Genomic DNA, 21,018 nt, shown 5'->3' on the forward strand with positions numbered 1-21,018 from the left:
AAAATATTATCTTTAAGTATGCATTCAAATAGTTCCCACCTGTTCCTCATTTCTGTTATCCAAATATGAACCCCAGAGCTATTAGTTTAACTGTTGCAATCTTGTACATGTATTTTCATAGATTTCATAGACATTATGGCTGGAAGGGACCTCACGAAATCATCAGGTCCAGCCCTCTGCCCAAGGGGCAGGAAGTCAGCTGGGGTCAGAGATCACCCCAGCAAGCAAGACACAAGAAGTCATCCTCCCGCTTTACTCAGCCTTGGTGAGGCCATAGCTGGAGTACAAGCAGTCCTCGACTTACGACGTTTCGAGTTACAACATTTCACACTTACAACGTTTATAAATTGACACCCTGGTTTCAACTTTATGACGTCAGTTTCAACTTTACAAAACTTGATCCGATGCGACGCCATGTCAGCAAACAAGTTCACTGCATTGCCCATCTCCCTGGAGAACATCTTTCCAAACTTCGTTGGACACTTTCTTTAAGAAAATAGACAAGACTCCAGAAAAACCTGCAGCCAAGACTCCTCAGAAGACTCCAGCCAAGAGCCCTTCAAAAAGTCCAACCAAGAGCCTTTCAAAAAGTCCAACAAAATCACCTCAAAGAAGTCCTTCCAAATCAACATGATTGCTATTTACAATATAAATACGTTAATGTAGCTATATTACTCATCTATAATTGATCGAGTACAAAATTCTGGGGTATTTTTTAGTGAAAATAGAGTATCAGGCCTTGGTTCAGGAACCAATCCCCCATTTATAACATTGCTTTCTTATGAGAAAATTGGTTCCAAGTTACAACATTTCGACTTAAGGTGCAGTTTTCAGGAACCAATTGCATTGTAAGTCTGAGGCCTGCCTGTACTGCATCCAGTTCAGGGCCCCACACTTTAGAAAGGATGTGGAGAAGCTTGAGAGAGTCCAGAGGAGAGCCACATGCATGATCAGAGGTCAAGAATACAGGCCTTTATGAGGAGAGGCTGAGGGACATGGAACTCTTCAGCCTGGAAAAGCAAAGGCTCAGGGGTAACTTGGTGGCAGCCTATAGGTTTATAAGGGGTATGCATCAGGAACTGGGAGAACTTCTATTCACCAAGCCACATTTAGGGTGTGGTCTGATTTTCAGCAATGACATAGCTTAGGTCTTCAGATCTCTTATTTTAAGCATAAAGGTAGCCTCAACATTAAATCTTCAACATGAGGCAAGTACCTTTGCCTCAAGTAAGCTAATAATCCAGAAGCAAGAATGTACTTCCTTCAAATACATTGTGTATACAGAACAAAATACAGACCTTTCAAGTAATTTCATAAAGAGCAGCAAATCTGTACATCCATTTAAGTGTAAATATTTTGTGAACAGCACATCATCATTTACAAACATATTATAACTGAAAAGTGTACAAAAGTTTATAAAATAAAAAGCAACTGTTAGGCAGACTGGCAGAAAGCAAGAGAACCTGCTAAAAGCATTAGGAAGCTGCTCTTCTTGCAGGGTGTTTCCTAATACTTTCCCAAAACGTTGCTGACATTTTTGATCTCCTTGTATATTTGAATCTTCCACCATGAATCAACCCACCCATTTCCTGCACACATGCTGTCCTTTACTGCCTCTCTCATATCATCCATTTAATTCCTACAAGCTTTGTGTGTCTTTCATCCAGATCCACCACTCATGACACCAACACGAACATCTGCACCAGCCTCTCATTTTGGTTGACATTTGTCCTAACCCTGAGGCTTTCTACCTCCTCCCCATCTCTCCCACATCACCCATTCTTAACTTAATGGACATCTTTCTCATGCCACTTCTAGAATGTCTACTGCAGCTCTAAGATCATAGTCCATCTCTTGGTCACACCTTCATCTCTTGGTCACACCAGCTCCTCGCTCTCACACAGACCCAAATTTCTTTGCATGTCCACAGCTGTTCTTTCTTATAATCCTCAGACCAATGGGAGAGAGAGTCAAGCAGTTCTTCTACCATTTGTCATTTCTGCCCTCACTTTCCCCCCCCCCACCAAGAACTAATGCTTCCAACCCTTCTCTTCTCATATACACTGTTATTGTTATGTACTGTTCACTCAACTCATTATTGCCAGCCTTCTCCCTTGGAGCCTCTCCTGTATGCCTCATGGTCTCCAACACTTGTCTGTGGGAACTTCAACTTACATGTTAATGACCCATCTACTACACAATGTCCCTAAGCTACATACATCTTTGCTCTCACTTCTTCATTCAGCCTGCCACCCTGGTTTAACTCTCTTGCTCATCAAAAGAAGTATTAAATGCTGCTCTCCAATCTCTGTCACCACAGTCTTCCTCACTGAACATCACCCAGTCTTTTCTTCAGTACTAGCTCCATCATTTAGCCTTTCCAGGATTTCCACACAATCAGTACTGACATTTTCTTCTCTCAGCCCCGTCCTCTCTTAGTTTCCTTCTACTGATACAGTTGTTAATTATCTCTGTATTCACTATTTTTCACCCTCAACTCTTCTGCCCATTTCTTCCATCACAAGGCCCTCCCTATCAACTTTCAGTTCTCTTTCTTCTTTCATTTCATAGCATCCTTTTCCTCTCATGTCCCCTCTCATGCTGTAGATCCACTCTAACCAGCATGAAATTTATTTTTTCTTTCAATATTGCCACTTGCCTTGCTTACATCCAACTTAACTCAACCCCATGCCTGCAATCCTAAATCTGTTCTCCGTCTTTGTCTCACACCTCACTCCATCTCTCTCACCAACTACTTCCAAGACAAAATTATTTCCCACCACCTCCTTTATAATCCTTCCATAGTTGGAGATAGTACCCAAATTAAGACTTCCGTCGCTTAGAATTAGGGATTGCGAGATCTAATCCTTTTGTGTGTTTTCTCCATAACATCAAAAGGCAGAACACAAATCTAAATGTCACATCAGCCTTTCCTATGCAGTTATACAGTTAGATCTGTTGTCAAGGTTCTGCTCATCTTGCAATTCACTTACTGCAACATCTTTCTTTGTAGCCTTGACAAATGTAATCTTGCCCTGTCCACATCCATTCAGAATGCCACTGCAAAGGTCATTTTTGTAGCCCACTACACTTTAACCATATCACCTCTCCCTAAATCCTCCTCCTCTATTGCTTTTATACATTGCTGGTTTTCACTACACAGGCCCTTCAAGACCTCACCTCACCTATCATCCTTCATTTACTATTGATAGGAAGCAGGAGTTGGCCAAATCAGCCCAAGATGCCAGGCTTTCATGCTTGTTCAATTCTCCAACACCTTTGTGCTTTCTCCCACACTGGCTCATACACTGAACTCCATAAACTTCCTTATAATCCTCCTGTAAATCTCTCCTCAAAAAAAGAGTGCAGTTTGCTAGAATGCCTCCAAAAAAAGATCTTGACAAAGATTAAGATACTGATTTGCTGCTTCCCACCCTGCTGATGAATATTGCCTTATTTCCCTGCACAACCCTGTTAATCTATCTTCATCTATCATCTTGTTCAGACTAAAGTTCAAGGCAGGAACTCTCTTTTTCCTGTTTGCACAACATGCAGCAGAATGGGATCCTGATCTATGACTATGTTGATAACCAAGTATTATGGTAAGATAAATAAATAAATAAATAAAAAGAGGAAACCACTGAATGTCCACAGGTCTTTACTCATGAGAGGCCATAAACTACATTACCTAAGGTCTAAGTTAACTGGATTCAATGTTAAAATAAAGACACACAAGCGCCTTGTGCTAAGTTTTCTTTTGAACAGAAAACTAATAAGTCATTGCCCTCAAAGCCCCTGCAAATATCACTTGGCACTAAATACAGATCACAGCTGAGGAGGATCTAAAGTAATGCTGCTTAGCTCTTCCCTTGCACTAAGTTTTGCATTCATTTCTGTTCTAGTCTGTATTTCTGTTTCATAATGAAACATACAGCCTAGTTATTTATAGGCTTTCTGAGGATTAACTACACACTCATAAGAATAAACCCTCAAGAGGTTAACCTCATCCTCTTAAGCTTCACACACTACAATCCCAGAGATAGCTAGCAACCACAGCCAAGGAGAGAAAAATAATCCAGCATTTTGCTAATCCGTTAGCCAATCGCCTCACACAACAGTGGAGAGCCCTCTTGGAGGCCTACAACTCAATCTGTCTCAAGAGTAATGTCAATCCAAAAGATACATTTCACAGAGCCATTAGCAACCTACCTCAAAAGAGGAACATATGACACATTGAGTAGTGCACAGAACAGAGCATCTCAACATGCTGTACTAAAAACCTTCTCAACTTGCACGTGTTGCTTAAAGTTTAAATATACTTATAAAAAAATAAAAGTTTACTAATAAGACAGTACACAAGGGTTACAAAACTATGCTGCTTACATCTGGATAGACCAATTATAACCATCCCTTAGGCTTTTCTGCTTTGAGCACCTTTGATTTTCCAGCCTGCTGCTTATTCATGCAAAAAAAAAAAAAAAAAGCTTCAATTTATACCATGCTAATCCACTTAATCTTTTCATGCCATGATCTGAATACTCTCCTACACCAAACATGAGCATGGCCTGTTAAGTGGTTGGACTGAACAACTTATATTATTTTCAGTTTTAAACAAGTTCTTGAATGCAGTAATTGACTCTCTCTTCTTATGCACATATTGACTTGTGCCCACTGGAACCAAACTTATTCTGTCTCTTTAAATAATCTTATTAAAAGAGAACACTGAATTGCAAAACTTGAATCACCTGGTATCAGAGAACAACAGTTCAAAAAAAGAGGGGAGATGTTGGAGAAAGAGAAACCAGTGGTCAAGCAGAAGCACCAACACGCATTTTTTTTTTAAACTAGCCAAAGGAAATATCTAACCAAGTATATGCTAGGAAAATGATTTAACTTCCTTCCCAATCCCCCCAATTCATTGTACAAGAATATCTTTAGTGCTCTGAAGCCACAGAATACTCTGTTGTACCGTATGCTGTTGGAGAATGCTTCGGCCTATTTGCATGTTGAAAAGAAGTTTCAAGATCTTTCACACTCATAATAGATGTCTACACCGTTAAATTACTATTTCTTTTCTTAGCCTAAAAGACACTGCCACTTAAGAGCATGGCCTCTCTATTGTCCTATACACTAAGTCGGGGCCCTGAACAATACTGACAGCTGCTATCAAACTGAGCTATGCTTACTTTCAGTGCAGCTGCTGCTTGTATGAACAGACAGGCTCCTGATGCCTCCTCCCCTCTGGGGAGACAGGTTGACACACTGCATGTTCAATGAAGGGGAGCAAAGGTCCACTGAATTGTCAACCCAATTTTATGCTACTCTGATTTTCCAGGATGCACACAATCCCCTTCAAACAAAATCAAGCATATGTCAGAGCATGAAACTTACTGTGTAGCATAGGATAATTATTGATCATCTAAAACTGTAAAAGATCACTCTGACATGCATCTGATTTTAGGAGTATGCAACATAGCATCTGTATTGAAACTGAAGTACATCTGTGCCACTTACGTGTTTGTTCCCTCATTCCCAATTTTTCAACTATAAATTACATTGTCGAGATGTCTTTCACAAAACACATGGTAGCATTTCTACTTAAGGATCTTTGGAATTGAAACATGACAAAAAAACAGAGATTTCTAGTCTTAAGACTAACATACCATTTCCTGCTTCCAAAGAGGCCTTCTCACAAAAAAAAAAAAAAAAAAAAAAAAAAAAAAAAAATATGAAGTCCTAATTGCGAGCTGTAAATCCAAAAAACTGAATAAAGTATTTTCAAAAGAAGCAACTGACTTCTTGTATTATTTGGGATAAAATTGGCATAACAAGTATGGAAACGCAAATTTTGCTCTGTTGTCAGAAGATCTCTTTTTACTTTGCAGAATTCCCAACAAGTTTAGTCCAATGAGAAAGGACTTTTCATACTAAATCTGTCCTCAAAAGAAACCGCACACTTTTAAACTGCAAAAAGCACAGTTCTCAAATCTTTGTTAATCAAATATCATACATGCATGTGTACTGTATGAATATTTGATTTGATCTTTGAACTAAAGCAATTCATTACTCACGGAAAGCATAGAGAGGACTGCAAATGAATGCAGACATAATTTTTAAATGTGATTAGTGAATCAACTAAGTAACAGTCAAAATTTGATACTAAGGGAAAAACAGGGCTCAGATTTGAAGAGGGGGGTATGTTTATGCAAAGCTAATCTGTCAAGTGTAATAAAGCAGCTTGAATAAAATTTAAGCTGAAAATCCACTGAAGCTCCCCATTTCAGGGAGGAAAAAGCTATTAAAAGGAAATGAAGGTCACCCTCCCAGTTTATTTCACCTAATTGACTGCCAATAGCTTACCACAGGCAAACCGACTGCAGATCTGCAATTGAGAAACTGATGAAAGGAGAGTTTTCAAGCTGAGGCTCATTCTTTTAATCCTCCCTTGCTCTTATGTTTTTTTTCCATCTCCAGTTGGGATGTAATTTTAAGCACAGATGGATTAACTGGTTCCATTGTCTGTAGACGTCATTGGACTATGGCACTGTTAATCCGTACAGCAGCATGTCTAATTATCATTACAAAGTGTCTGAGGGAACTATAAAGACCAGCAGGGCATCTTCTCACAAGCAATTAACATAAATTGATAAATGAGTAATTTGAATCCTCTCAAGGCGCTCACATATGAATAAAATCAGAAAGGACGGCTTCTTGTTTCGGCTACTTCTTTCACTTAGCCTGGAAGGGGAGAAAACATGAGAAATATTCTAGACTTAGTGGCGGGGGAAATGAACTCATGCAGCGGAAGGAATGCATGGTTCACAAAGTTCATTAATGCAAAACAAATGACTTGTGATTGACAACCAGTCACAAGCAAGTAGTATTAACTGATTTCAGCATATTTAGAAGAACAAACTTGGTGAAAGGCTATTAGAACATTGTGTCTGACCATTAATACCGTTTCAAAAGCAAGAGAAGTTTCTTTTCATTAGGCTACTACTTCAAAATTCATGAACGATACACAAGAAAGGGTAGAAAAGAAGAATGAATAGTTGTACGAGCTCCAAAACCCTAAATTTCATAAAGAGCAGGAGGTGAAAGCAGAGGTAAGTAGTTCAACTGGTATACAATGCTCATGATCAATAAAATAACTACCCAAAACATAATTTTCTTTCTTATAACAGATTCTTTTTTGCTACAAACAACACAGGTGCACCAAAAGAACAGAAATAATCCTGTTACAAAATAAGCTGATGTTAATTCTACCTCCCCAGCTAAAATGTTCTCAAGTCAAATAAGTTTAAGTAACAATATTAATATCCAAACAGTATTAGAGACATTAATACATTCCCAAGTTTACTTTAAAACTACCAAAGCAGTAAGAAATGAAAGCGGGTTATACACACTGTAGGAGGTAGACCTGGAAGGCCACGTACCCCGATGATGGCATTCAGTTCAGCCATGGTCACTTGTTTGGCACGTTCTACCGCTTGGGCAACTTGTTGCTGATGCTTCAAAGAAAAAGAGAGAGATTGAACATCTGCGTTAATAAGCAAATCAGCTATAACATTTAAGGCTACATTAAAACAGAGACCAAAAAACAATTACAACGTCTACAAAAACAGCTTTTTAACAAGTGCTGGAAAGCCAGACAGAAGCCCAAGTTATCCACTGGAAAAGTATTTTATGCCAGTTAAGATCAAATCCTGTGATCCTGATCCATTCATTTCACTGTTTAAAAGTAAACGAAGAGCCCTGAAGGCAATAATCCAATATTTTAAAATGGTCTTTTATAACTGAAGCATGAATTGTTTATCAACTCCATTAGAAAAGTCAAATTAAAAGCTGATACTCAGATTTTCTTGGCTGATACCAATTATTAATCAGCCACATGAGCTGATACCAATCCAATAGCCAAATTTACAGGAATGGAGCCCAGCAGCTTGGAAAGCAGCATCCTGCCAGTAAGTCTGTGGGAGAGAAGGAGCGTGGGGGAAGGAGACTGAGGCCCCCACAGTAAGGAAGGGAGTGGGGCAGGGGCAGGCGCTGCCCAGACAGGGTGGTATATGCGACACTGGGGCCGGTAGTGGGATGGAGCCACGGGCAGCTCGTCTGGGGGGGTACAGGGAAGAGGGCGGCTTGCCACCACTGCATGCACCCCTGAGAGGCATGGGGGGCACGTGCCCCACCAGACTTACACACGGGGTGAGAGCAGGCTGCTTGCTGCAGACTTGGGGCTGCACCACCCTCTTCCCAGCACAGAGGGCTGGGGCTGCAGCAACACTGGGAGGGGTGGCTATAGCATCCCAAGCCCCTCCCCCAGTGCCACTACTGCTGCCACCTGGCCCCATGCAGCTAAACCCATCCCTCCTGAGCCTGGCCCAAGTTCAGCACCCCTGCTGGCAAGTCTGTCACAGGCCCTGGCCTTGAGCCCACAGCAAGCCACCTGGACTCGCTCTACGCACAAATCTGGGGTGGGGTGGGGGGGGGGGGAGGACATCCCCCCCCCCACGCGGGTGCACAGCAGCAGGGAGCTGCCTCCCTCCCCACCCACTTCATGTTCCCTGGACGAGCTGCCCACAGCTCCGTCCCACTTCCGATCCCAGGGTGATACTCCTGGCTGGACAGCACCTGCCCCTACCCCTGCCTCACTCCCTCCCTCACTGTGGGGGGCCTCAATCTGCACCCCCCATACCCCTTCCCCCTGCTCTCCAAATTGCCAGGCTGCATACCTGGCTATGTGCATGCTGTGGTTGCACATATGCACGCGGCATTTTTCAGTGACACAAATCGGCCAACAAAACCCAGTGGCCAATAATGTTAATTTTCCTGTTATTACTGCCAATCTGAGATGTGACTGATATATCAGTGCACCTCTAGTTGACACCAGCATCAATTTTATACCTCATATAACCTTTGGCCAATGATTATCCTGACTTTTACCAAAAAAAGAAAAAAAGAGGGGAAATAGGCAGTGTGCTATAAATATACTTAATAACTATAAACAGTGTTTGAAAGTATAATCTAAAACAGGTTGTAAAATGTAGTAGAAGCAGCTTCCAAAGCTTCAGACCGTAGGCAACTGGGAACAAAAAAATCCTGTAGGTATTTCTGAAAAGTGTTTTATACCCTTAAACATTTTGTGCAAGTTAACTACTCTACATTGTATGTTACGTACTTAAAAATCAGACCCAATTTTAACATAAAACTTCCTTATTTCACTGAATGTAACACCTGACTGCTAAGTGTGTTAAGGATAGTATATCATCAAGAATGAAAACAAATAATCATTATTTTGATAGTCATTTTACAGATTCACACCCTCCGCCCCAAGAATTAATTTGAGGATGAGCTATTGTCACCAGTTCTTCAGTCTGAGCTAAGATCTGTTAGACCAAATTAGCAGGGGGTTTGCACACTTCAGCTCTAACAGATGTTCCTCACACTTGTGCATTGTGATAAAATTAACATCTTAAAACTAGCTAATTTGCAAACAGAGAAGCAACATAATTGCACTGTAACAGCTGAACAGTTTTACTTACTTCCTGAGACAAAAATGGGATGACTTGTGCACAAATCGTATTCAATCTCTTGGCAATTTCTGTCTGTAGAAAAAAAGCAGATATTTTGGTTAAAAACATATTAGGTATGTTTTCATACATTATCTAGTTTACAGGATCAAATTAAGTAAAGGGACTGTAGAAATTCACGAAGATGTTGACTTTCTCATTTGCAATGCATGTGTGAGTGTTTCACATATAAAATTCCAATCAGGACACAGGTCTAGTCTAGTGAGTTACTCCAGGATACAGGCCTACGTGATTACTCGAGGACATCTGCTACATTGCAAGTATTACCACTACAAGTATTACACACAAACCTGGTCTTTATGAATAACTCATCAACAAGCAAAGCATTTGTTAAAATCCAGCATAAATTACAGCCTTTTAAAAGGGAGGATTTATTATGTTTCAAGTTAAAGGAACATAAAGCAGTGTGATATAAAAACAAAACCGATGCAAGGAAGACTCCTTTTCTGTGATTACCATCTAGAGCAATGGTTCTCAACCTTTTTGGAGTCAAGGCACACCCCATTAGACTGAAGAACCCTACTGGAAAATGCCAGCTCTTAACTTTCACTTGTTTTTTGACTATGGAAAAACAACAGCACAATGTTTCCGTTTCAAACAACTGAGAAATGCCACAAAAGGCGAGAATATTTTAGACACTCTGGATTTCTGGGTTTATCTTGAGAATCTCCTTCAGGAATATGCATACCTAAAGGTGCGAACACTGTGCGTGCATGACCCTTAAAAAAAAAAAAAGTCTCGCCACATACAGTTTGAGAATCATTGATACTGAGCAACTTATGACCAGGGACACCCTGACTTGGTGGCATTCATTGGCAAGGGACTCTCCAGGTCCAGGTTGCAGTCAGCTGCCTGGGCTCTTGTGGAAGGGGGGAGCTGTCCTTGTGCCACACTACAATAAGCTGCCAGGGGCTGCAGTGGAGGGAGAGTTCAGTCCCTGCTGCCAGAACACAGAGCTCCAGCACAGGGCAGGTGGGGAGGCAAGAAGCAGCAGTAGTGGAGGCAGCTGGGTCCTTCTGCCTGCATGCCTCCTACTCAAGCTGGATCATTCTGCCCCGCTTAGTGAAAGATATTATATAGCTGACCTAGATCTATAAGTTTACCACCCCCCTTTAAACAAAGAGTGAGAAAAAGACCTATTCCTTGTCACAAAGTTTACATCTTATGAATCAGAAGCAAAACAGAACAGAACAGCTTATAGTTGAGAGCAAGATACCACAAAAAATTCCTAGAAGGGTCTTTAAGAAGAACAAAAAGGGTTTGTCAGGCAATGCAGAAGGCAGCACCAAGAACATGAGACGAAGGGGGCACGGAGAGAAGAGAGAAATGAGGACTACTAATGTGTAGGCAGGAAAACTTTTGGCAAGAATACTGATAGTGAGGCTGGAGAAGGTAGTATGAGAAGTAGCGAATAAAGAAACCGATATACTAGAAAGGGATAGGCGCAGACAGATTAGAAGGAAAAGTCAATTTTGGAGACAGCAAGATAAAAATCAGGAGCACACAGGAGGTACTCAACTGACAGCAACAAGATAGGACAGAGTTGTCAGAGACAGATTTCAAAAACGTCCATACAGGAATCAATTGAAATAAAGAAGTAGATGGAGGACCAGAGCCCAAGGGGAAAATACATAGGAGCCCTGATCAAGATAAGGAATCACTGAAGCAGATGCTGAAGCAGCAGTAATAACTTAGGAGAAGGAAAAGAGGATGAAGGATCACCTGCATTGAAAGCAGAAGAGAACACAGTTTGATCAAATATTGTGAATTCTGCGGAGCAGACCTCAGTTTCAAGTGCTGCTCTCCCCCTGCCCTAACCACACACACAACAGTCTACAGAGTCACAAACAAGGTTCCTGGGGGTCAGTCATTTCCATCTGCCACAAACTTATATTTGCATTTACAACAACATTTGAAACATGTAGCTATAACTAGCATGCAGGGAGGTATGTAGAACATTCTCCAGCTTGCACTTAACCTCTTTAGTCTTAAGGAGGAGATTTTCAAAAGACATAAGTGACAACTCTTCAGCCCACTGAAAGTTAATGGAAGCTGGGCAGCCTCTCTAGTCATGCTTTTGAAAAACTCCTTGAATGATCTGTACAAAAACAGAAACCTCACAGGGCAAGGTAAGAATTACAGTCCATGACTCCAAAGCCTGCACCTCCTACACTTTTAAGGAGTTGAATCCTTGATAACACACCAAATCCTGTGTCCGTTTCCCCAGCTGTAAACTACCAAGAGGAAAACAATAGAAGATAACTAGTGCTGTCAGACAGCATCAACTTCCTTCCAGATTTCCCTGAAATAACAATAACACAGTGAAGAGGTGTTGTTCCTCTCAGTGGCTGCTCAATACTGAAGATCCTGCTGTACACAAAAAAAGCCAAAAAACAAACAACAACAACAAAAAACCCCAACCCCCCCCGCCCCCGCCCCAAAAAAACAACAAAAAAGCACCCACTATCCCCCAAAGCCGCAGAAGGATCTTGGGGCAATTATTTTTTGTCTCATTCTGATCTGTGCATGCCCTCAAGGAAGGCAACAAAAGGTCCTTCATGAGTCTTACCCAGATCAGAGGTAGCCTTCCATGGGCATAAAGTTGGTAGAAAAAGCTCCAAGCCCTGAGCCCCACAACTTCAAGCAAAGAAGTTAGAAAAACAATGTAAACAGTTTCCCTTCCTTCCTGAAAGGACCACAGTAAGCTGAAAAACTAAAATAGCCCCCCAATCCCTGAAGCCTGCACCAATGTAAACCAGTTACTCAATAGCTGTCCCACTGGAGCTTGCCATAATTGTACTCCCCACTCAGGGTAGAGAACGGGGTCTTTCTAGAGAAGAAAAAAAAGTAGTAGTCTTTAGTCTAAGAGGATGAAATCATAAGCCATTGTTTGTTTGTTCGTGGAAACACTTTCCAACAAGAAAACAAATACCAAACTAGAGAGTACTGGGGGGAAAGTGGGGCATGGGGGGAATTTGAATTGCATGTCTAGCACAAAGGGACTCCCAATCCCAGTGTGCGTTTTGGGCTGCACTGCAATCCAAATAAGCTAAAAGCAACAGTAGTACATTAGGAAAGCTCCTTCTGTATTATCGAACTGTTGCTGACCAGTTGTTAATTATGGGAATTTTAGCCATTTTAACTGTCTAGGCAGGGAGAAGGCAGGGTAGCATTTCACTTTATAAAGCGCCAAATGTCTCTGAATTAGTTTGTAAGGTGCAGTTCTACCCTGCCTTCTGCTATAATTCACTCAGTACAGGATGGACGGAGTACTCCACCCCATGCCCTCCAGAGCTGGAGATCTGCCATTAAAATAGGAAGACAGGTTACTGCTATGTAACCGTCTTTTATCCCCATAAGGGACAAGATACATGCATAGACCCCAATAAAAAAATGCCCCAATTAAAGACAGGGCACAAGACCTTGGCTTTTGTAACAGAAGTGTAAAGAGGGCTTGAAGATGAAGAGGAAAGTGAAAGGAGTACATTAGTTTCAGGTGAAAAGCAGGTTTAGTCAAAAAGAGCCCATATGAAGATTCTCCAGCCTATACTTCTTAAAACAGATACTGATTTACCGTAACTTTGCTGAAACCATTTGGTTCTGATCAGTTAATGGCTCTTTTAAAAAAACGAAAGTCTTCCAAGCTGTTCAGTATTGTGTGCAAGGCACACACTTAGACAAACTGGCCCTCAAACACGTAGATCCGAGGTTTACAAAACAGGAATCTAAAGTAATTTGAAATAAGGAAAGCAAAACAAAAATAATAAACACTTCCCTGGAATAAATTTAGACAGGAATGATCCTGCCTTAGAAAAGTAGGGTTTATAAGGACCTTACAAGATCCAGTCCAGCCCTGCTCTCATGATTCCAAAATATGGCACCACTTTATTTGGGATCACAGTAGTGTTTCAAGTTTAACACCTATGAATTTTCAAATTCCTTTTTCTCAGAAAACTGCAAAAGGGATCAGGCAGATTGGAAGCAAGAAAATACTAGGATAATATCACTTGTCTTTGGACACTGCATCACTTTCCCATTGTTTATTTAATATAGCATAAACTGATTTTATATTTCTCACTCCCTCAAAAAGTTTGGATGGGCAAGTCAGTTAACATTTACAAAAAAATAAGCTTAAAGCTATTTGTGACAATCGTCGTAAAATCAAACAAAAAACCCCAAGAAAACCCCACCCCAAAACACACACACACACACACACACACACGAAAACGTTGTTTCCACAGTTCTCTTCTATTCAACTATTCTACAAAGATCAGTTTCTCGTTGTATATTGAAAGGTCTGTTAAACTGAGCAGAAAGGGACACCATCAACTTTTAAAGAAAAAGTCCCATTTATTTTGAATAAATTAATTTGAATACTATTACCAGCACCACCACCCCTCCCAAAAAAGAGAGAAAGTTCCCCAACTTTCAACTTTATAGGAGTCAAATGAGAGACCCAGATTCAATCAAAATTGCTACAGGATCATGAAGAAGTCACTTAACATTTTTTCATTTGTAAAACATGCTGAATGAGTTCTTAACTCTTCATGAAATAGATAAGAACTACAACTAGCAGGAGGTTGTGAGGTACCATAGACATCCAAGCTGGTTGCAGAAGTAGCATCCAAGCTGATTACAAGAGCACCCAGCACAGAACTTGGGTTTCACTGACGATGTGAACTACACCAAACCTCCTTCCAAACACAGCATCTCCAGAATTTCTGCAAGTTAATCTCCAACAAAATTCTTCAGAAACAGGCACGCACACACATATACAAGCTTCATTAGTTTTACCATATGTTGTTAAAGGCCTAACCATCACATTTATAAGACTTGTACACCTTCATAACTTGACTTTAGTTCTCCTCCTCTTAGAAATATGTCCCACATTAAGAAAGACTACTCTAAACTAAGCAGACCAAGTTCTTTGTGTAAATCTGATATCTTTTATTAGACCAACTCAAACAGTTGGAAAAATTCTTCTTAACAAACTTTCGTGCACAAACACCCTTTGTCAGGATGAGGAAGCATCTGCAGATGGTCTGTGCTCTTCCTGGATGGAGCAGCAAAGCATCCAGAGGGCAGTAAACATGCACAAAGAGTGTTTGTGCCCAAAACCCTGCTAAGAAGAATTTTTCCAACTATTTGAGTTGGTCTAATAAAAGATATTGGGACTACCCAAAATACCTTGTTTGCCTTTGTCCTGAGACCAACATGGCTACAACTGACAACCCTAAACTAAGGATGAATTGTAATAGGTGTGGGGGGAATGGAGCAGAAGGATAACGAATGTTTTTTTTTTAATAATTTATTAAAATGTTTCATTTCACCAATGCTTGGAAATTGTGGTAAGTAATGTGCTCATGCACAATGCAGCTGGCTTTTGCTATGAATTTTACAAACGTTGCAATGTATGCAACTTCTATGCATTTAACTTAGCGATTCTCATCCAGGCTGCCTGAGCACCCTGGGGTGCCAGGTGTCCTGCGGTACAAGTGAAGTGTTAGGCGATAAGCTGATAAACTAAGCAAATCAGCACAGGCTCAAGGTTGTCCCTGCCTGAACTATCCTTCATCTCCACTGCCAGGCTCCTCTGCAAGGAAATTAAGAACTGTAATCTATAAATTAGTTGTTGAAATTGGGTGCCACTCAATTCACAAAAGTTCACAAAAAGTGGTACCTTGAGGGCAATAAGAGGTGCATCAACTCCGAAGTTTGAGAACCACTGATTTTAACTAAAGCATTCAGACTTCATACAGCATGTATTTGCATACACAGCCACAGATATTGCACATAATTATGCACTTCAGTACTGTTGCTTTTCTGCTTTGATCATATTGTAATAATTGTCTATATCAAAGCAAAGTAATTTTGCTTTGCATCTACTCTTTGCAACTTTTAAAGCAAGAATTTCAATTCAGGAAAAGACTTTAGTGCAAAAGAAAAGAAAAAAAAATTAAAAAAAAAAATCCTACAGTGCTAACATATCAAGTCAAATTTATCCACTGAAGGGATCACCTAATATCCAAAGTATGGCACATGTTATACTGCCGTAACAAAGCACAAACAATGAATACACACAACACTTGACTCCTCACCTCTCCTCCCCCGTCCCCACTTCTCTAATAAGCTTTCTGTCCAAATTTTTCAAAAATGTCCATTGACCCCCAAAACCTAAAGCATGCAGATCTTCTGACTGCAAGCCAGTTCCTATGTGTGTTCCACCATGTCGTTCATTACTGTAGAAAAGTCAGTTGCTCGTTTTAGAATTGAGGAAAGTACACAAACAAGAATATTGCATCCACACATCATTGCTGATTGAAAAAGCTTCAACTATAAGATCCAGACAGGATTGTAGTCATTTAAACCCTCTACTTACTATGAGATCAATCCCCACCACAACTCTTCCTGAATTATGCTCCAAAGTTGAGCCAGTCAAAACTTCTTTTAAAAGGAGTCTGAGTGGTTCTGCTAATCAGGACTTAAGTCACCAATTACTGATGCTTATGAAGATGTATATAGTTCTTATTTTCTGTCTTAGACATCTGGCAGTCTCCAAAAGTGTTTTAGCAACACTTACTCCCAATTTAACACAGCTGTCATCCAACTGCTGATCTTTTAAGCATATAGGGCAGTTAAAACAATGAGGGGTAAAAAAAAAAAAAAAAAAAATCTTGAAGAAAGCTGCTTGAGCAGAGACAGCAACACTAATTGCCTATGTTCTTTGGCTCACTGGCAAAGCAGATTGCAGAGGCCTGCATCTCATGTGAAAGCTCTTGTATCTGTATGGCAGCTCTTAGCAGAGCATCTCAAGTGCCCTTAATTGTTTATGTTCTTAATGCAGAGCCTCTTGAATACATTCATTTTTAATAGAAGGCTAGAGTGGCGGGCCTATCAAAGAATGACAAAGCAATCCCATTCATTGGTTCTTGCTGTTGCAATGATGGTCTTTTGATTTATTTGCAAATGACAAGCTTGTCAGGCCCCTGACTCAAGTGCTGCCCTCCTTTTGAAGCATCATTAAAAATTAACACGAAGGAATTCAGCAGCATTTTGTAAGACGAAGCTGAGCCTGCAATGTTTTGTATCTTTATTTGTGTATTTTTTTGCCTTAGTTCCTTCTAATTAATTACTTAAATGTTTTGACCTAACTGTTGCCAAGCACAAGTTTGTACTTTAATTTGTCATTTTGCTAAAGTGCGTTCTTGACATAAATAGCAAAAACAAAACAGCCATGCTAGCTACTAAATACAAGAATCTGTTATGTAGATCTTTTTGTTAAGCAGTTAAGACAGTGCCCATACAACTGTATTGATTTATTGCACATTGTGAAAAAGGAGATTATTAAACGGAACATTTTCTACAAGTCCAGTTCATTTTTTACAATCATAATTTGGGAATAATTTAAGACATTAGAAACTCATTTTAAGACACGTAAAAACTCATGCAGAAACCAACAGTTTAGTTAGGAAGCTGCTAGGTTTTTGCTTTGGGTTAAGAAAAGGAAAATGCAATTCAATCTTAAAAGAGTCTATTTAAGCAGGGGTGGCCAACCTGTGGCATGGACAACCTATTTTTATGGCACACAGCATAGGAGAAGGAGCAGAAAAAGCAGGAGATTGTGGAGAAGAGAACTGGAGTGATACTCAGGGAGAGTGCAGGGCTAATTTGCTGCAATTATTCCAAAAAAGTACATTCTGGTCTATTTAAACAATAGGAAAAAGTTAAAAGGAAGTTTCACATGACTCCCACTGACTACTGTGAAACCAGGATTTTGGTTTTAAAAAAAGGAGCTGTGGAATGACAGCCAACTGGCTTATCAGGACCATACTCATAAATTTTTTGTTAATCATGAAGTACAGAAAGATAATCCACTGTAAAAATTTACTGATAAAATAAAACATTTTAGTATACCAAATTAGTCTAACATTTGACTTATATTAAGGGAAAAAATGAAATCCATCAGAATAAGAAGAGCAGAATTACAAGTGGAAAAAAATCATCAACACCCCTTTTGTCAAAACAGGACAAAAACTATTTGTTATCAAAAGTGTTCAAATTAAATTTAGAAATAGCCTGAAAATGATGATTGATCAAATTATCCAAAGCCATATTTAAAAAAGAGAAGGTGGGGGGAGAGCAATCATAGAGAATGTCAAACTTCAGTGAACACACAAAAAATACAGCTTGTCAAGTTCACAAAAGCAACAGAAACCAAATTTAAGTACAGTGTCCACTTGCACTTTCCCCCCATATAAAACCCAGTACAACACTGAACTCCTAGATGAACAAAATGGACTTCCTGCCATTTATACTGTGTAACACAGTAATCCACCAGGGACTAAAGGTCAATGTTGCACTTTTGGTCATTACTGAATCATTTGAGATGATCTGTGGTGAGGATGAGAGGAAAATCGAAGGCTGCAAGAATGCTGCAAATGGCTTGACCTCAGACCAATTTTCATCTCCATCTGTCTAACAGACATGTGGATAAAAGCTTTCTTTATGGGGCATATCTGACTGTTTTTAAATTCATGCTGCAAGCCAGGAATCAGTCAAAATGTAACATTAAAGGAAAAAAACACACTATTAAAAAAAAAAGAAAACCAGCATTCTATTTACATTTTTATTCATCATCTAATATTTAGCTCCCACTGTGTATTTTCTCATCTTCCTGCTGCACTGCTGTAGGAGCAGTTCAGTTATAACAGTAATTATTTTGCTTTAAAAAAAAAAAAGGAAGAAAAAATATCAAAAATAACAAAGAGTACACACATTCATATATAATCCTTCCCTGAACACACCCACAATGAAGAGGTACTTCCATGCTATGCAGTTAAGCACATGCCTGCTAGAAGACTGTTACATAAAGACCTAAGTACTTCTTCTATAAGCTGTAGTTGCTAAGAATTTTTGAGGTATAATTAAATGTGAAAACCTAAATATTCAAAAGCCTCAAATGATTAAGTCTAGCATTCTCTGAACTTTGCTGTTCATGAGTTACTGAATCCAAGTTGAGCACCAAGATAAGCATGTATTATTAATGCCCTTTTATTTAAAACTAATACACTACAGTCTATTTTGGCAATGGCTGCAAAAAAAGAGGGGGAAAAAAATAAAGGCAACATGCCATTTAAAAGTTTAGGCCCCCACAGTAGATCAATGTCAAACAACAGCATGTCAAGCTAAGATTCAATTCAGGTAAGTGCCACTGCCAAATTTTCTTGTTCCCAGACGTGCTTTAAGATTATTTTATTGCTTAAAATTTAATTTGTTCCAACTCGCGTCTCCATGACAACGTTGGCTAACCCTGCAAATCATTTGGGTAATTGGATATCTTATCTTTCTATTGCTCTCAAATCGAATGATTCTGCTAGAATTGTAACAGCCAATCAAATTTACAGGCCTCCTGAGTAATAGGCTCAGAAAAGTAGCCTCATTCATCTCCTCTTTACAGCCATATTAACCAGTATGCGACAAACTGTAGAAGTTGGTCTTCAAACTGTATTTTAAATTATAAACACTGTCATGACTAATATTCTCACCAATAGGAGCGGGTGGGAGGGCGTATTCTGAATAGATAGTTTTCCCCCTTTAATAGACTGTTTGATGCAACCTTGCAAGCAGCAATAGGAACAATCCCACTTCAAATAATGGGAACAATACCTGCATTTTGGGCAAAAGCTGACAGTTTAACATGACATATCATTAGCAAAGTGCAGCTCTCCCACTGCCCCACATTTGTACTTGTACTCATCTTAATCACAAGGTCAGTCACCCACAAGATGAGGATATTAAAACAGTAAGACTGCCTTCACATTTAATTTTTGCATGTGGGGGAAAAAGAAAAATTGAGTGTGCAAATGGCATTTGGTGGAACAAGGAGAATAAATTCCAGGATGTACTGAAGTTGCAAACCTCAATACATTAATTTCCATAACACTGAAATTTACATTTTTGAATCCAAGACCCTAGGCTACATTATTTGAAGCCTAAGTTACAAAAAGGTCAAATTATTCAAACATGAGGTATATATGATGCAGGAGTCAACTGTTACACTTATCAGATGTCTACTGTGGGTTTGGATGTCATTCAACTATAAAGTGCAGCAACTGGATACATTTCACTTGTCTCATTCCAATTCTCTCTTTAACAGTGCATGGAGAGCTACGTAGCAGTTCTTGACCAAGCACTGTAAACAACTGCCTGTCCCACTTGCAGCTGTAAATGCTGTTGAACCCAAGCCAACTGGCAAACAGGAGGCTGTTGTCAAGATGCTAAAGTGTTTCTTTCACACATCTTCAGCAGGTCAAGACTCTTTTTAAAACCAAGCTAAACAAAAGGGACAAGTTATCACATCTCTCCACTAATCCAACTTTCAGCATATCCTTGCTTCAGGAATTCGGCTCTATGCCACTCAGCACCTGTGTACTGGAGCCCATTGACCAGCCTTTGAATTACACTGTTCCTGCTTCCTTACCTAGCCTTCAGTAGGCACTAATGTTCAGTTAAGCCTCTGAATTGAAGGAAGAAATAATATTTGCCTCTGGTAAATTCCCCACCCATTTTTCTCCCTCAATCCTCAAATTCCACCTAGATGCCATATTCATCCAAGAACATCTTCAGAGCAATTCAACCTGCTTATCAACAGTTGTTTAATTATGTGAAGAGTCTCAAATCGCACACTAGTGCATGCAAGATCCTGCACTGCCGCTTTCAGAGAGGATGTTCCAGGAACACATCTATCTATACCTGCTCCACTTCATGTCTGTACTTTGTTCTCTCCCTAGGACACACTGTCTCTGGAACAAAGCACTCTTTGTAGCCTCTTCATGTGAAACTTTCCTATACTGTAGGGTGGAGGGAGAAACCTAAAGGTTTCTATTAGTGCATATGGGTAGTTTTATCAGTTTCCCAAATCTGATTTTAAGCTCTTAGGATGATTTACTTGTACAGATCCTGGACAAGGAGGCTGATGCTACTGATATTAAAATAGAAGTGAAGTATGGGTGGACTCTGGCCTTGAATAGAAAGGCCCAGATATGAATGAGGAGATCTGAGGATGATTTGAGGTTATTAGACTACAAAGACCTCTGGGGTTTGATTTACTGGAAAACAAACATTTGTAAAGCAATTCTAGAACAAGGTACACTTTGTCAGTCCACAACACTTCCCTTTTATACATAGTTTTCTTATCTTGACCTCATAAAATGGTTCTTTGCCCACCTCCTTCATGTTTAACATTTGATCAAGATGCAACTAAACAAACAAACCCATTCTGCTCCCCTTCTACTAAACCAAAAGCCACCTTTTTGTTTTCACTCACTAATCCATAGATGCCTTTCAAATGGCACAAATAGAGGCGGCAGCATTTTGTTCTCTAAATCAATTTTCCCCTCAGCCATCAACTAGATGTTCCAGCACAGAG

At 39.8% G+C, this 21,018-nt stretch overlaps 1 protein-coding gene across 3 annotated transcripts in view; it reads right to left on the minus strand.

Annotated features, from left to right (window-relative positions):
- Window positions 1–21,018, minus strand: part of TLE1 (transducin like enhancer of split 1) — a 92,548-nt gene that overhangs the window by 61,785 nt on the left and 9,745 nt on the right. The window contains exons 5-6 of one of the 3 annotated variants that reach the window (XM_025202500.1): window positions 9,543–9,605; window positions 7,437–7,511 (exon numbers count right to left, since the gene is read on the minus strand). In XM_025202500.1, coding sequence (XP_025058285.1) covers window positions 7,437–7,511; window positions 9,543–9,605 — 138 coding nt within the window. Of the gene's footprint in view, window positions 1–6,360; window positions 6,734–7,406; window positions 7,512–9,542; window positions 9,606–21,018 lie in introns of those variants that run through there. The other 2 variants (XM_025202499.1, XM_025202501.1) reach the window with 2 other exon arrangements.

The sequence above is a fragment of the Alligator sinensis genome, unplaced genomic scaffold (genome assembly GCF_000455745.1).
Source record: "Alligator sinensis unplaced genomic scaffold, ASM45574v1 scaffold226_1, whole genome shotgun sequence".
Lineage (NCBI taxonomy): Eukaryota > Metazoa > Chordata > Crocodylia > Alligatoridae > Alligator > Alligator sinensis.